The 17,058-nt window shown below is 44.1% G+C and overlaps 1 protein-coding gene across 1 annotated transcript in view; it reads right to left on the reverse strand.

Moving 5' to 3' along the window:
- Nucleotides 1-17,058, reverse strand: part of Ctnnal1 (catenin alpha like 1) — a 56,210-nt gene that overhangs the window by 9,912 nt on the left and 29,240 nt on the right. The window contains exons 6-11 of the mRNA XM_051162198.1: nucleotides 16,421-16,591; nucleotides 13,325-13,525; nucleotides 10,829-10,915; nucleotides 7,146-7,304; nucleotides 4,911-5,003; nucleotides 4,013-4,163 (exon numbers count right to left, since the gene is read on the reverse strand). Of these exons, the coding sequence (XP_051018155.1) occupies nucleotides 4,013-4,163; nucleotides 4,911-5,003; nucleotides 7,146-7,304; nucleotides 10,829-10,915; nucleotides 13,325-13,525; nucleotides 16,421-16,591 (862 nt within the window). The remainder of the gene's footprint in view (nucleotides 1-4,012; nucleotides 4,164-4,910; nucleotides 5,004-7,145; nucleotides 7,305-10,828; nucleotides 10,916-13,324; nucleotides 13,526-16,420; nucleotides 16,592-17,058) is intronic.

The raw sequence follows: 17,058 nt of genomic DNA on the forward strand, positions 1-17,058 counted from the left end.
ATTTTAAAAATACTAAAAAAGCAAAAAAAAAAAAAAAAAAAAATCAAGATTCACCCATGTTGCTACTTTCCAAATATATTTAACATTCATATATGATTACTATTATTATTATTTTAGATTTTTTTTTTTTTTTTGAGACAGGAGTTATTTAACCCCCTGGCTGCCCTGGGACTTGCTTGTTGACCAGGCTGGCCTCAAACTCGCAGGGATCACCATGCCAGCTTAGCATTAATATTTTAGTGGTAGAGGGAAAAAAAAAAAAACCAATTCTTTGAGTGTCCTGGTTGGGGTTTTTTTTTTTGGTCAGTTTAACACAATTTGCTTTTGGTCACAGCATTTATTACAGCAATAGATACTCTAAGACATTTAGTGACCATCTTATTTAACAGAACAATTTACTTGTGGCACACGCCTTTAATCCCAGCACTTGGGAGGCAGAGGCAGGCGGATCACTGTGAGTTCGAGACCAACCTGGTCTACAAAGTGAGTTCAGGACAGCCAAGGCTACACAGAGAAAACCTGTCTTGAAAAAAAAAACAAAAACAAAAACAAAAATAAAAAATAAAATAAAATAAAGAGTACACATATTTTTTAACGATTTGAAAGGCAATTGCTGAGGTGTTCAGTTGTTTCTGATGTGTTGTTCTTATGGTACTAAGGATTGAAGCCAGGGCCCTGCAAAAACAAAGCACACACTACACAGCTGAACTACAGCCCAGCCTGGTAACCATTCCCTCTTTTTCTTTATCTTTTTAAACATTCGTCTACTTGTGTGTAGATACAAACATTTATGTACTTGTGTGCGTGTACACACATGTCTCTGAGCATTCTGAGGTCAGAGGAAAATTTGTGGGGACCAGTTCCCTCCTTCCGCTTGGTGACCAGGCTTGGTGGTCATCTCAGCAGCCCTGGTGGCTGACAGACACCTTCTTTTTAAGGAAAGGGTGGTATATTCAGCTATAGGATAACACTAACTTTAGATTGAAATGATAACTTTCTAAAAAAGATTATGTAGACAGTGCTCTGCCTGCATGTACACCTGCGGCCAGAAGAGGACATCAGATCACTGTGAGCCACCATGTGGTTGCTGGGAATTGAACACAGGACCTCTGGAGCAGCAGACAGTGCTCTTAACCTCTACGCCATCTCTCCAGCTCCAAAATGGTAACTTTTTAAAGCTGAAGCCTCATGTAGCTCAGCTGACCTCCAACTCACCATGTAGCCAAGCCTGGCCTTGAACTTGTGATCCTCCTGCCTCTGTCCCTGAGCACTGGGTTTACAAGCAGGCACCATCATCACATCCCATGTATGAGTGCTCAGGGACCAGAACCCGAGGCTTCCTGCCTCCTAGGCAAGCAGTCTCCCAAGTGAGCTACATCCCTGCCCACGAAATGACACTGTCTGAGGAACAATAAATAAACTCTATTACTAAAGCAAATGCCGCCTTTAAACTTTCTCTTGTGCTGACCAGCGCCTTCCTATCACACAGGCTGCTCACATCCTGTCCCTTTGGGTGGGGCTGATCTACAAGGTATTGCTGTTAAGGGCCAGTTAGTGAAACTGGAAAAGACTTATCATTTGAATAAGTTCCTTAGAACTTATTTAGGATTGCAAGGGAGTGTTGTTGTTAATGGTTTCCTGGCCTTGGAACTGTGAGGATTAAAAAGCTTTCTGAGGAAGAAGCCGTTTCCATGCCTCGCCTTTAGTCTCTTACACAAAAAATGGCCGACTTACAGGAAGATTGATAGAAATGGCCCTTAGCTCGCTTGTAATTCATCATTTACAGTCTTCCTGAACCTTTATCTTTATATCCCTAAAAAGCAGCCCTAAGAAACATGAAGAGGGTAGAATGGCTACTTAGGCTCAGCAGCTTAGAAAGCCATCTTGTATTATCTAGCCCATGACCCTCTATTGCTGCCTCAGCCCTGAAATGCTCTCACGTTGCTTCCCAAAAGGGGCTACACAGGCGCTGCCTCCGTGGCCCTGGTAATTCTCAGATACAACAGAGTTGGAAAAAACTATAACAGAGAAACAGATGCACTGGAAAGTGCTCTCGCAGGCACTAGTTTGCCACCATTACCATCTACCTAGTTGATTTGTCACTTGGTGAGTCCCTGTGATCTCTAAAGTTCTTATTCATTACCTAAATCCAATATAAAAATAAAAGAAACCACACTGACCATGTGCCCCAAAGCCACATACAGAAATCTGTTTTAATCCTAGCCTGTCCACAGCGGACGGTGGGGAGGTCAAGAACGTCACATGTCTGAACACCTTAACATCAGTCACCAATTAAAATAAAAATCTATTCATTCATTTATTTGTTCTTTTTATGTGTTTGAGTGTTTTGCCTTCATGTATGACTGTGCACCGCACATGTGCCAGAAGAGAGGATGGACTGGAGTTACAGATGGTTGTGAGCTACCAGCCTGGAAATTGAACCTATAAAACCTATCGGCTCTATAGAAGAGCGTCCAGTGCTTTTGACTGCTGAGCCACCTCTCCAGGCCCATATTTCAGCAATTTTGTTTTGTTCTGTTTTTTGAGACAGCATTTCTCTGTGCAGCCCTGGCTGTCCTGGAACTTGCTCTGTAGACCAGGGTGCCCTCAAATTCACAGCGATCCTCCTGTTTCTGCCTCCTGCATGCTGGCATTAAAGGCGTGAGCCACTATACCCAGCTCAGCAAGACTCACACCATATATTTCCCTACCCTAACTTCTTGCTTTAAAGTGGGAACCTGAGAGATAAAGGTGAAAGGTCTTACCCAATGGGACAAAAACAAATAAACAAACAAAAATAACACCCTAAAACACATTGCAAGCATGATGTCCAAAGAAAGGGCAACTCAGGGAGCCAGGAACATGTGTGAGACCCGATGGTTAACAGACCATCGATTCACTTCTCTCTTCTAGAAAGCCAGCCTATACTCAGCTACTAAGTAGAAACTAAATCAAGGGTCCAGGCTCCTGTTGCTCATTACTGGCTCCTTGCTCTTATTCTTTGCACTGCCTAGCACTGAGATTGCCCAGCCTTCTGAAGTGGATCTAGAAAGAGAGACTGGAGCATACTTGTGAGCCTTTGTCAGTTCATCCTTTCCCACTAGAATCCGGTAGAGGTAGGGTAGAGTTTAATGATCCTGCTAACAAGTGTGAGAGGCTGAGAAAACTTCCATCTCTCAGACTTGGTAAGAATCTAGCTCTCTGCTACTCGCTCACTGTGGACACTGACATACTGACCCCTGTCAGCTTCTACTTCACTAATAAACTCCAGAGACATTATCGGCCTAATGGGTTACTAAGAAGGTGAACAGCGATGACTGTGGCATTTTATTTTTAAGAAGTCATGCTTTAACGCTAACAGAAGCCATTCAAACGGGAAAGTCTATACATAGACAGACTCATAAACATAGACCATGCAGCACAGTGTGATGGGCAGATGACATGAACATAAAGAGGAATGGCGATGCCGTCCCCACACTGTGCAGTGCCACTTTCCATGTTGTATGACGCCAGTGCACTCACCGACCGCAGCCAGTATCCCAAGCTTATGCAGTCATCAAGGAGAGAGATTCCACCCGAGCAGAGGGAGGCATTCCAAAAGTCAAATAATCACATTCATTTCATTATGAACTAAGTAGAATTAAGTTAGAGAGTTTCTGTATTGTACAAGAGCTTTTGTACTAATTAAAACTAACAACAACAACAACAAAAAGTAAAGGAAACAAAAGGCCGGCTTGGTTTCAATACAAAATGACAGTTTGGATATGCACTACTCTATAGTCTAATCTACTTTATTAATGAGATACTAAAACAATTAGATACTTTTGTCCTTGTTTCTATCTATGGAAGGCATTTTATTATGAAAATAGCCCAGCTGGGCTGTAACAAGATAATTAATTTTGTATCCAAGGCTTAACATTAAAAAACAAACCAAAACACTAATGCAGTTATATTAAGATAATACATAAATAAAAGCTGAAATAATACACTTCAACAAGTGGACGTTTCTCACCTCGTCTTCCTTCAGATGCGTCACTGATTTCTCTTAGCAGTATTGCCATGTCACTAATCTGAGATGCCCAAGCTTCACAAAACACATCCAGGTTTTCCTTAGCGATTTTGCTGGACGGGTGCAGCGTCAGTGTTTCAGCGGCAGAAATGATCTAAGGGGGTAAGGGAAACACGGATGTGATCGTTAAAATCTCAGCTGTCGGAATCATACTGGACATTAGGTCTTTACTGAAGAATTTTGGCATTGCAGATTCTGATTATCAGTCATTATTTTAATAGCATAATGTGCTCTCTGTCTAACTGGAGGTAGTAATTCTGCATCCAATAGGATCTTGTTCAAAAACTAACAGACACAAGCACAGTCTTCATTTTGTTTATGTTTTTTTTTTTTTACTTATTAATTTTCTGTGTGTGCATACAGAGGGTGGCATGCGTGTGGAGGTCAGAGGACAACTGAGGGGCTGATTCCCTCTTTCCACCAATGTGGGGCCCGGGGATGTCATCAGGCTTGTCAGCAAGTGCCTTTACCCACTGAGCCTTCCAGCTGGTGCTTAGGAATGACTAAGCTGAACTATATTTCTGTGGCTTGTTACATACTGATGTCCTTCTCTGAATGTGTATTACAGTGACCTGCATTAGAAACAGCCTCATTAAAATAGATACAACCTAGCATTTCAGTTCAATGAGCCGATTCCCAGCCTGGCAGAAAAACCAGATGATCTGTTAGAATGCAGCCATGATCCAGTACTTTACCAACAGAATTTCAGTGTCGTCCTTCCTCTCAGCAGAGTCAGACCTCCACTGATGCAGACCTTCTGCTTGCTTCCTCACTGTCTGTCACACAGTCAAACAGCACACGATATAGGAAAGATAATAATAATAACCTGCCATTGCCATACCTGTTGGCCAGTCACCTGAAATGTCTCCTCTGCGTGTATGCAGGTTATTTCAAGGGGTTCCGTGCTGGAGACATGCCTCAACAATCGACACGTCTGCAAGAAAGCATAGCTACAGTTCACCTTCCACACCCTCATCCTTCTGATGTGGAAAACAAAGCTTACAAACCTAAGAATGGATGTGTACATGACTGAAGGCCAAGTTGGGAGCAGACGTGGGCATAGAGTACTGCTTCCGCTTCCTATCTGACGGAGGCAAGGTGGCCACAAGATGCCAGAGCCACGAGGAACCTTCAAAAGGTCTCGCTGACCACATGCACTTGCTGCATCAGCCTCCAGAGTCCTGCTGCTGAACTGTCAATTATCACAAGCTGATACTTCTCCCTGGGACAATTAGATGTGCACACCTTTCTTCTTTGAGATAGCAATGAATTGGGCAGACTGCTTATAAAGAAGTAGGAAGCCTCCTTTAGAGAAAACTAGTAAATATCATGAGGCTTAAAAAGGATAGGTTTTTTATTTTGTTTTACCATTTAAAAGGTTTGTTGTAAGTTTCCTAAAGTTGGTCTCTCTACAGCCATAATGTTTGGTTTATACAAAGAACAGAAGTAAATCTATTAAATAAAGGAAATAAGAGCCACTTTGAGAATGTGTCCAGGCTACTGTATAGACAAGTAAAAGACAGGAAGCCAGCTCAATTGTAGCATCACCTTTGGGGATTGCAATGTGAAGACTGTACTATATACACCGTGCAGTAGTTTAAATGAAAATGGCGACAGGTGCATAGAGACTGAAACTATTGGGGGGGTGTGGCCTTGTTGGAGTTGGAGTCTGTGTGGTTGTGTTGGAGGCAGTGTGTCACTGGGGCATCGGCTTTGAAGTCTCCAGGCACTCAAGCCAAGCCTAGTGTTCCACTGTCTCTTCCTGTGGCCTGTGGATCAAGATGTAGAACTCTCAGCCGCCTCTCCAGCACCATGTCTGCCTGCACACTGCTGTGCTTCCCACCATGACAATAATGAACTAAACCTCTGAAACTGTCAGCCAGGCCCAGTTAAATGTTCTCCTTTATAAGAGTTGCTGTCAGGAAAAAAAAAAAAAAAGAGTTGCTGTCAGGCTGGAGAGATGGCTTAGTGGTTAAGAATGCCGCCTGCTCTTCCAGAGGTCATGAGTTCAATTCCCAGCAACCACATGGTGGCTCACAACCATCTAATGTAATCTGATACCCTCTTCTATAGATAAAGCATTTATATACAATAAATAAAATAAATAAATCTTTAAAAAAAGAAAAGAGTTGCTGTGGTCATGGTGTCTCTTCACAGCAACAGAAACCCTAACTAAGACCCACTGTCCAAAACAGACCTCGCACACACATACGTGATTAAGGGTGCATTTTTTTGTAAACTATCAGATACATGGTAACATTTTCAATGGCTAGAAGACCTAGAATATCAATTAAGATGAGCTGGAATTGTACAGCGAGAGGGTGACTCACACTTAGCAGGGGTTGGAGCTCAGAGAAAAGACGGTGTGTCTTCCCACTGTCTCGCCTTATACTACGTCCTCTCTTCTCAAACTTGCTTTCTGCCTTAGGAGGCTAACTTGGGTTGTCCATAGCTATATTTAGTTAATGAAAAGGAAAGAAATGCCCTTTGCTTTTTATGTTTGTTGGGCCACCTTGGCCATCGATGTGCCTAGTGTGTGGACTCCCAGGTCCTGCCTCCTCTGCTGACTTGGCCTGGCTCTCCTATCACTGACTACACTTACTGCAGCAGGCTACAGCTCCCTACACCCCAACACACACACACACACACACACACACAAACACACACACACACACACACACACACACTTAAGGGGCTTTGCGAGTCTGAGACCAGCTCTCTTGCTAAGCACTTCTCATCCCATCCTGACTTCACCTCTTTCTTCCTGAGACTTCCCCAGATTCAAACAGAACCTGTCACTCCACTGTGCTACCCCCAGAGTCTCACCTGAGAAGACAAAGAAAAGAAGATTTTAAAATGTATTTTGGGGTTCTAGCATATCATACCACTATGTTTTAGAGGCCTAAGTATTAGAAGAACAGGGTAGGCATATGTTATCCCTTTTTGGATTCCAAAGAGAAGAGAGGGGAATGTTCAGATAAATTAGCTGAAAACCATGTGTTAATCGTCTCTCATAATTAACTTTGCTACTGAATTGTAAACTACAGTTTGCTCAGTGAGCAGATCTATTACTCACCTCAACAAGCTGTTCTTTCTGCTCAGACAGTTTGCAGGCGTATTCAGCCAAAGCTTCCAAATTTCCTTCTACTCCAGTAACTTTTAATGCTTTTAAAACCACATGATCGGCATGGAATTTTAACAGGTCAGCGGCCAGCTGCGTGGCTGTACGGTGAAGCTGAAGAAGATGAGGGTGAAAGGCGATCAGGGCAGGAAATTAAACAAAAAGTTTTATGACCCAGCGCCCGAGAAGAGCTGTAATAATTTCAGAAGAAACACCCAAAGCATTGCACCTGCCCTGCTCAAAGTGAATCACCCCCATGGTCACAGAAGCCTGGAGTGCCATGCAAGTCCTCCCCACAGCAGGGCGACATCTGTTCACCCAAGTCACTGGTGTCAGCAGCAGGGCTGTGTGGACAACATGCCCTGGCCACTCAGTGGTAAGGGAGCCTGGGCCCTTCTTCATTCTAGCAGCCATGTCTGTCCCACACAGCTTCTGTCCTAGCTGAACACGCTTCTGCTATCAACGAAGACGGTGAGAAGTGGGATGGTATTAAGAGTTTACTATTTGGGGTTGGGGACTTAGCTCAGTTGGTAGAGAGCTTGCCTAGCAAGTGTAAGGCCATGGGTTCGGTCCTCAGCTCTGGAGGGAAAAAAAAAAAAAGAGTTTACTGTTCAAGGGCTGGAGAGATTGCTCAGTGGTTAAAAGCACTGGCTGCTCTTCTGGAGGATCTGGGTTCAGTTCCCAGCAGCCACGTGGCAACACACAATCATCTGTAAATCTAGTCCCAGTGGATCTGACTCCCACTTCTGGCCTCTTCAAGCACATACTTGATGCCTAGATATGCATAAAGGCAAAACTCCCACAGGCATAAAATTTTTAAAAAATTTTCAGTGTTAAACTTCAGTGTTCAGACCCCTGTAAGGAAGATCTAATAGTGGCCAATAGTCATTAAGCAAGTTTTTGTTGTTGTTGTTGTTGTTGTTTGGTTGGTTTTTGTTTTGTTTTGTTTTTTGTTATTCGAGACAGGGTTTCTCTGTGTCGCCTTGGCTGTCCTGGACCGCTTTGTAGACCAGGCTAGCCTTGAACTCACAGCAATCTGCCTGCCCATTAAGCAGTTTTTAAGGGGGACTATAGTACAGCTCAATCAAGGCCTGGAATTTAATTCCCAGAATTGAATAAAAAAAAAAAAAACAAATAAATAAAAAGAAAAAGCAGCACTTCGAGTGAGCACACCAGTGACACAGCAGCTCCTTAATGTATACAAAGTCTCAGTCCAGGTTCCAGCTTTTAAAGTATTATTTAGTACATGAGAGCCAGCCAACTGGGACCTGGGTAAAATCTTATTAAACACCCACGTCATGAAAGGAACTTATAGAGACTGGATACCTGACAAGAAGGACCCAATCCCTGCCCTCAGGAGGGAACATTCTGTGTGTAGTTGCTCCCTGGAAATCCACTCCAAGAACTCTGGGTTCTGGCAGAAACAGCATATAAAGGGTAACATAGTCTTCAAGTTGGGTTGGACACAGGCAGACCTCATTTTCAGCTCTTACTGGCACTAGCTATCTTTGGACAGATTAACTCTAAAATTGTGTGTGTGTGTGTGTGTGTGTGTGTGTGTGTGTAAATTACATGGCAGGTGATTTGGGATTTGTCCCCAAAAAGGCAAGTTTTAATAAAAAGCATTATTTTAAGGAAAATCTGACTTTGAATTAAGCCTGTTAAAATGAAGCAATTTCTTTTTTCGCTGAAGTAGCTGGATATCAATTGAAATGATAGAAAGAATTTTGTATAAAATAAACAGTGGAGCTGCCTGCATTGATCGCCCAAGTCAGATGAATTATGGTCAGAAAGACATTAAAATTACTTCCCTGTAAAAACTAAATGTTATAGAAGAATTAAAAAAGACCGTGTTAACCTTAGAGACTATCTGACACCAGGCCTTTGCGCAATGCATCCCCAATGGCCGAGTGCCTTGCCAAGGTCTTCTAGACCTTACAAGGGTACTGAGGACAACTCATTAACAAGAGGAAGAAGCAGAACAATAGTCTGTTCCTGCCTGCATCATCCAATCACAGCTTTCCACATACCAAGTTTCTTAATCCTTAGAATTCCTCATGGTTGCCGTGGCAAGGAAACAACCCTGTGGGAAGTCACTGCATTGCCAGAGATTCTCATGCTGTGCTCACAGTTCAGCATTTCAGCACTTAATTAAATCTTAAGATGACGAAATCAAGCAGTTGGGGAAATCACATAATTCTACATTTAACAGGAAGCTTAAAGGAAGTTTCAATAGAGCTGTCAGTCCCTGGGTAAGATTCCAAGTACATCACCTGTATACAGTGGGGAACAAGCACATCCCCTGTATACAGTGAGGAACAAGCACATCACCTGCATACAGTGGAGAAACAAAGCCCAGAACCCTATTTCACTCTCCAGAGACTTGAACCAGCTTCAAAAGCACAAAATAATAAAGTAGAAAGAAGGGTACAGGAGTTTTTTGGAGGAGGGTCTGGAGGGAGCAATTTGCCATGGGAGCTGCAGTCTTTGTATGGACAGAGACTTGAAAAACCTCTAAAATGCATCCAAAGGAGAGGTCAGCACACCATACGTAGAGTAGCCAGCCATAGTGTGGCAGCATCTGTCACTGAGCTCAGTGGTAGAGCACTTCCCTAGCCTAAGCCTCAGTTCCCAGATCTGAACAACAAACAACAAGAGCTGGTTCAAAGTACTACACATAAGGCCACGGGGCACAGAAAACTTTCCGGTCTCAAGCTGCTATCTTCTCTACTTGTGCCACGACAAAAGTCAGGACCAGCAGCCACACCGCAAAGGAATGACAAAGGAAAAGAGACCCTATGGTCCATGAACACCGTAGCAGGGGCTGGCGTGCTGGGGGATCATGAGGACGTCCTATAGCCACGTGAAAAGTGAGATGCCAAGCCTGGAGGGCATGTTTACCATGGCTTGAGCATCTCCAGGAAGGGCCAGGCAACAAGTGCGTAGGCTTTGCAGGCAGAGCCCGAATGCAGCTGCCCAGCTGTGTGTCAGAGAGAAAACAGTACATACACGGCACACACATGTGCACAGTGTGTCTCCAGACAGTGCTGATAACAACCAGAGGGCCATGTGGCAGTATAAGCAAGCCTGGCTAAGAAGCTACCACAGGACACGCAATTCCACGTGCCCAAGGCAGTCACGGATGAGCACATTCTCCTTCGGGAACAAGGAAATCTCCTCCATCTCCTCCACTCAAGGACATTTTTTAAAAAAGAAAAAGAACTTCAATGAGGCATAATTTATACACAGAGCATTCCCAATGTAAAGGTACAGGGCTTTGCAGACACATAAGCCGTAGACCTACCTCCATACTCAATATTTCAAACATCTTCATGGCTCCAAAAAGGCCACCTCTGCCCCTTGGTAGTAAATATCTCAAAATTTCTGATCCCAAGAAACCACTGATTGGAATCCAATGACCCTTGTTGGTGGACACCTAGGTGATTCCCCAGCTATAGTGGATAATGCTGCTCTGCCTACTCATGAGTGAGCTTTGAGAGTATCAGTGTTAATAAGTCACCTCACACTAACAGCCAGCCAGAGGGAAAGCCGAGCACTGTGCAGGCCCAGAAACACACTACTGCGCATGCGCTTCCCACGGGGCCTACGGCAGGAGGGTACGTGTTTGGACTCCTTACTTCTTTCCTCAGCTCGTTGAGGCTGTGGCTGATCTTCAGAATAGAGAGTTCCAGCTCCTCGGCAGCACTCTTTGTCTTCCTGCTTTGCTGAAAATTCGAGAAGGATACATGTAGGTCACTTTACCTTTTTAATCTGTTTTTCCAATTCAATAGTCACTATAATTGTAGTACGCCTTAATGCCACTTGACGATAATAAAGTATTCTTGTTTGTTTTTGTGGCGCTATGGATCAAACTCATGAGGCCAGTGTTGTACTACTGAGGTACACTCCCAGACCTGGAAGAAGTATTTCTTAAATTTACCTGTTTAAGGTTACAGTAGAAAATAGAAAAATAAAAAAAAGAAAATAAAATAAAAAAAAGAAAATAGAATTTATTTGTATTTTCCGCACTAATTATAAACAGGTGAACTTTCAAAAACAAGTTTTTCTTTAATAAATTTGTGTCTAAAACTGATCTCTTTTATTGACAGCCTGGAATGTCCACCCTTTTGTTTTTAGCATAGATGAATACCAAAATTCTATTTCTCTCTAAGAAGCTGCACAGCCTTTCTTTCTCAGGGAGCCCCATGTCACCCAGTCTAAGTCAGGCCTCTTCCTTCCCTACTCTAACTTTTTCTCCAAGTAATCATCCTAGCTCAGAATCACATATTTATGTTTTTAATATTGGCTTGCTTAAAGTCCACCTTTCCTGCCGGGACTATGCAGGTCATAGGTATTTGGTTCTCTCAACCAGCACATCAAAGGCAGTCGCAGTGCCTGCTGGGAGCCTTCTAACATCCTTTCCCTAATTCTAACTTCTCTCTGTCATGCCCTCAGCATAGGATCTATCAAGAAACTTCTAGTTTATTTGTGTCCTTGTCCCACCACATCCTGCTTTTTCTATATTGCAAAGTCATGGTTGGCAAAGACCATCTTAATTCTCTTTAGACTTCTGGCACCCAGCATGTGGAAGGCATTCAGCCACAGCTGTAGGAAAAATAATGGAAAGGACATCGAGCAGACAGAACGAGAGAGCTGGATGCCTTGGAGTATGTGCAAATGTCAGCTGCAGAGCAGGCAGTAATATAATCGCATTGCCGCGCTGAGCAAATCGTCACAAGAAACGTAGTGTTCGATGTCACAGACCCATCACTAAAGCAGCCTCCTCTTTATACCACACAGTACACACACAATTCAAATGCAGAGCACTGCCCACACATCTTACACCATGCTATTAGGGCAAGACTCCCAGAAAACAGGCCATGTGCAGTGTAGGGATGCCAAGGAAATAGCCCCTAAAATCCGTGATTTCTCTCTACCCTTCATGTATAAATCAATGTAGCTACCAATTCTTCTAAGTCACACTCTCTTCCTCCTTAATGCCAATGCTTTCATTCATTATATCCACATTTGCTCTACCCGTCTATCACCATGTTAGCTACTGCAAATACTTTATGACTTAACCTAGATTTAAGAAATAAAAAGGTGGCCAGGCGTGGTGGCGCACGCCTTTAATCCCAGCACTTGGGAGGCAGAGGCAGGAAGATCACTATGAGTTCGAGGCCAGCCTAGTCTACAAAGTGAGTCCAGGACAGCCAAGGTTAACACAGAGAGACCCTGTCTCAAAAAACAAAAGAAACAAAAAAAAAAAAAAAAAAAGAAAGAAAGAAAGAAAAAGAAAAAAGAAAGAAGAAAAAGAAATAAAAAGGTACCAAAATATGCTGCAGCCCTTCCTCCAAACCCATTCTGCAATGCACTGCTATGAAACTTGGGACAAACTCCCTGTGCTGTCACACTTCTGTAGTTTTTACTCACGCTGCTCAAACAGTCTCCCATGTTGACAATATGTCACTCAGGCCTCTTAAGTGGCTGCTGGCTGATTTAGTCCTGGAGTCTGTGTGAGAGTGATAGCCTTCCAGCTGCCAGATGGATCTACCCTGCTCTCCACTGCAGCTTAGACCTCAGTGAGCGTCCTAAAACATCGTCTGTGCTCGGAGTTAAACACAGTGCACAACTGAATAGCACCAGCAGCCGACTCCGCGTTTCAAGGGCCACAGATCCCTTCTCCTGATCTCCACACTCAAGAAGCACTTGGGAAAGGAATTTGCCAACCGTGAGTTTGGAAAAAGAGTGGGAATAACAGGGAAACTATAGTTGGTGATGGTGGCACAAAACCCAGCCTGGCACGTGCTGTGAGCTTCAGGGAAGGCATAAGGATAAGGCATGCTTGTCCTACACCAACCAAATTCATAGTCCTGCCGGTTCTGTTACCTTCCACATCTCCCTAATTGTTAAGAGAAAAGTTACTGCCTAAGATTTACTCTAATGACTAGGCTTGTTGGCGCACACCTGTAATCCCAGTACTTGGGAGGCGGAGGCAGGCAGATCTCTATAAATTCAAGGCCATCCTGGTCTACAAAGCGATCAAAAACAGCCAAGGCTACACAGAGAAACCCTGTCTTGAGAGAGAGAGAGAGAGAGAGAGAGAGATTTACTGTAATGAACACATTTCTTACGGCTTGCATCCACACGGAAACGAACTGCCGCAGTTCGGTTCTCGCCTGAGCAGAGAGCTCCAGGATGTGTTCCCTGTGCTCGTGGCTGGTGTAGGCAGAATCAGTGAAGTCCTCCACACGCTCCAAGATGACCTCCAGGGCAGCAGAGAGGTTCTCCTTCGGCTCAAAGGAAAGATTCTCCCGAAGAGCTTCTATATTCAACTAAGAGCAAAAGGAGCATGCATCCGGGTAAGTATCCCTGAAATGGGCTACAAATTCTAACGGCATCCTGGAGACGTGCTAACAAGTCCTTTCCCAGGCTTAAGAGGATTGCAGCCTCCATCCGATGGTCATATATTCTCCTGTTACCTAGGAGGGCACTTTGTTCAGGAGTCATCAATGGCCTTGCAAGGCCTTGTTTCAAGGACTGTTTATACAATGATCTTCCCAGGCAATCAGAGAATACGAAGGCAGAAAAGGCACCAGTGTGTAGAATTGGTAGAAATAACAATCCAGCCTCCAGGTGAAGTATCTGTAGCTGGAAAAATGCCCAGGCAAAGTCCCAAAAACATATGCTCACAAAGGAGAATGTGTGCTGAACCACACATAGCAGCTGGACAGAGGGTGAGGTAGGCTAGAAAGACCATCAGGTTTGCCTTTGCTCTGCACTGCACTTTCCCAGCCACCTAACTGATTTTGTGTTTTGGTGGGTTTCTTTGTTTGGTTGGTTTCGGTTTTTCGAGACAGGGTTTCTCTGGGTAGCCTTGGCTGTCCTGGACTCACTTTGTAGACCAGGCTGGCCTCGAACTCACAGAGATTCACCCGCCTCTGCCTCCCAAGTGCTGAGTGCTGAGTGCTGGGATTAAAGGCGTGCGCCACCACGCCTGGCTTTGTATTTCAAATCAGCCTTTACACATGATCTGTGAAATGCAGGCTTGGGAAAGTCAAGGGACCACAGGAAAAGTGAACGCTGCCCTTTCTCTTGGCCTGAGCTGTGTCCAATCATCATTCCATTGTGGGTAATTTTCTTTTTAGTTTTAAAACAGAACATGACTAGAGGCTGGTGAATAGCTCGGTAGGTAAGATTGATGCCACCAAGATGGACAACCTGAGTTCACTGTCCAGGACCCACAAGTCAGAAGGAGAGAACTGATGCCTGCAAGTTGTCATCTGACCTCTACACACAAAGTAGTGTACACACACACACACATACACACTCACACACATACACACACATGGCCTAAAACAAAAATAAAAACCAATAACATAGATGATGTGAGTTGCACATGATTAGATTTTAGGCTTCAGTAATTTAAATTCTTAGGCCATCATTGTCTGTTCCTTACTTATTGTGTTATTTAAAAAAATATTTATTACATTTATTTATTCATGTGTGTGTGTGTGTGTGTGTGCATGTGTGTGTGTGTGCATGTGAGTGCGTGTGCGTGTGAGTGCATGTGTGTTTAAACAGCAACTTAAAGGCTGGGCATGATGGCACACTCCTTTAATCCCAGCACTTGGGAGGCAGAGGCAGACAAATTGCTGTGAGTTCAAGGACAGCCTGGTCTACAAAGCAAGTCTAGAACAGCCAAGGCTACACAGAGAAACCCTGTCTTGAAAAAAAAAAAAAAAAAAATAGATAAGCAGCAACTTCATACACTTATGTTGGTCTTTTGAAGGCTATCGAACACTGTTTCCATAAGGCATCCACTCATCCATTCATGATACCAAACAGAAGAAAGTATTTAATTTCTCTCTACAGATTTTTTTTTTCTCCATCAAAAAACAAACAAAAACAGTGTCAAGGCAAGCATAGTGTTCCATGCCTGTAATCCCAGCACTCATAAGGCTGAGGCAAGAAGACAGCAGTCTGAGACCAGCCTGAGCTACATGGTGGGGTCCCATCTCAGGAGCACCTCCTCACACAATGGTCAGCAGAGAGAACAAGTCTCCCCTCTGCTCTCTTTCTCTCCCAGTTGTGACCTCGATCTTCACACAGGGTCAAGGTGCAGTGACACAGGAAGCACACCATGCCTGTCTCAGCCCTGCTTTTGATAGGTGTGTGACCCTTTGCATACTAGGCAACTTGGCAGGGCTTTGGTTTTCCCATCTGGAAAATAAGGGCACTGTACTAGATACTGCCAGAAGGCTGACTGATGTGAACTCCGATGACCTGGAGCCAGCGCTCAGCTCTGGTACTGAGGCAGCAAGCCCATCTCATCTCCCTTACAGCACCCTGGAAAGAATGGCAACAGTACTTGTGAGGGTTCCAGAGGTCTACACTTCTAAAGCGCTGGGACTGAATGGACCCAGGGTGAGCGCTCCAACTGTTAGCTCTAATTGTTGTTGCTACAGTCACAATGTGCGGGCCCTATCACACAAGGAAGAGCAGGGATCCCAGCAGAGACTGGATATACTGTGTGTGACCATGTGCAGATGGTTCTACATAGAGGCCATGTAAAGCAAGAGCTCAACGGGGCTGCTACAAACAGACCTGTGCTGTCTGTTGACATAACCCTGCGTCCGTATTGTTCACTGCTAGGTTTCCGCAGAGTGGCATTACATTAAAGAAATATATTATGTATGAGTGATTTGCCTGTATGTACATATGTGCACCATGTGCATGCCTGGGCCCATGGAAGCCAGAAAAGGGCATCAGATGCCCTGAAACTGGAGTGACAGGCAGCTGTGAGCTGCCATGTGGGTGAGAGCAAATGAACTGGTCCTCTGCAAGAGCAGCCCTTGCTCTCACCCATTAAGCCATCTTTCCAGCCCCTGAGATACAGTGCTTTCTGTGAAGAGCCTCTTTATTTTTTTAATTATATGTATAGTGGGGGGGGGGTGCCTAAGGGGTTGCCCATGAGTATGGGCACCGGGGAGGCTAAGAGAGTGTGTTAGATTCCCTGGAGTTACATGTAGCTCGGAGCCACCTGATATGGGTACCAAGAACCTAACTTTGGTCCTCTTCAAAAGCATCCATCACTATCAACCACTTGAGCCATCTCCCCAGCTCCCAGAAGAACCACTCCATATTATTACACAAAATATGGACACTATGTAAGAATGCTGCCTTAAATGAGAAAGGAGAACAAGCAGAGCCTACACTTTTACCCTTACCTTCAATTCTTTAATCCCAGCAAAAATGCTGACGGATGAGCTGTCGGTCTCTCCGTTCGGTTTGCAATCAGTCACGATCTCGATGACTTTATCCAGGGCCACTCTCATCCGGTTAAACACTCCTTCTTTGTTTTTATGGGCTGAGTCACAGCTGGGATGCCTGAGACACGTCTTCAGAACAGTTGAGGTTTTTATTTTAGTAATAACTCATATCGTAACACATTAAAATCTTACAGAAAACATGCCAGGCTAATAAAAAACGGTTCTTTACCCAAATCTGCTGGGACCCCGGCTCCCCCAGCCGCCTCTCCTCACTAGTGTGGAAGCAGGATGAGTAAAAAGCGACAGCAAGGTTAAGTGAATACCAGAGAGCAAAGCTGCATCTTCAAGCATCAACATTATGTTCATCTTGATTTCAGCGATAGGAAAGCCTGACATCTTTATCATGACTGAAACTGTTTTTTACAGTGCTGACTCACATAAGCCAGAATGAGCAAGGAATAGGGAAAACCGAACAAGGCACTAGGTGACTGACTGTAGCTGCATCTTTCACTTTTAAAATGTGATGGAAAAAAATATGCACTCCAGCTTCTAGATATGAACAGAACGTTTTGTGGCTTTGCTAATCCCATCACTCC

Source organism: Acomys russatus, chromosome 2, assembly GCF_903995435.1.
Source record: "Acomys russatus chromosome 2, mAcoRus1.1, whole genome shotgun sequence".
Taxonomy (NCBI): domain Eukaryota; kingdom Metazoa; phylum Chordata; class Mammalia; order Rodentia; family Muridae; genus Acomys; species Acomys russatus.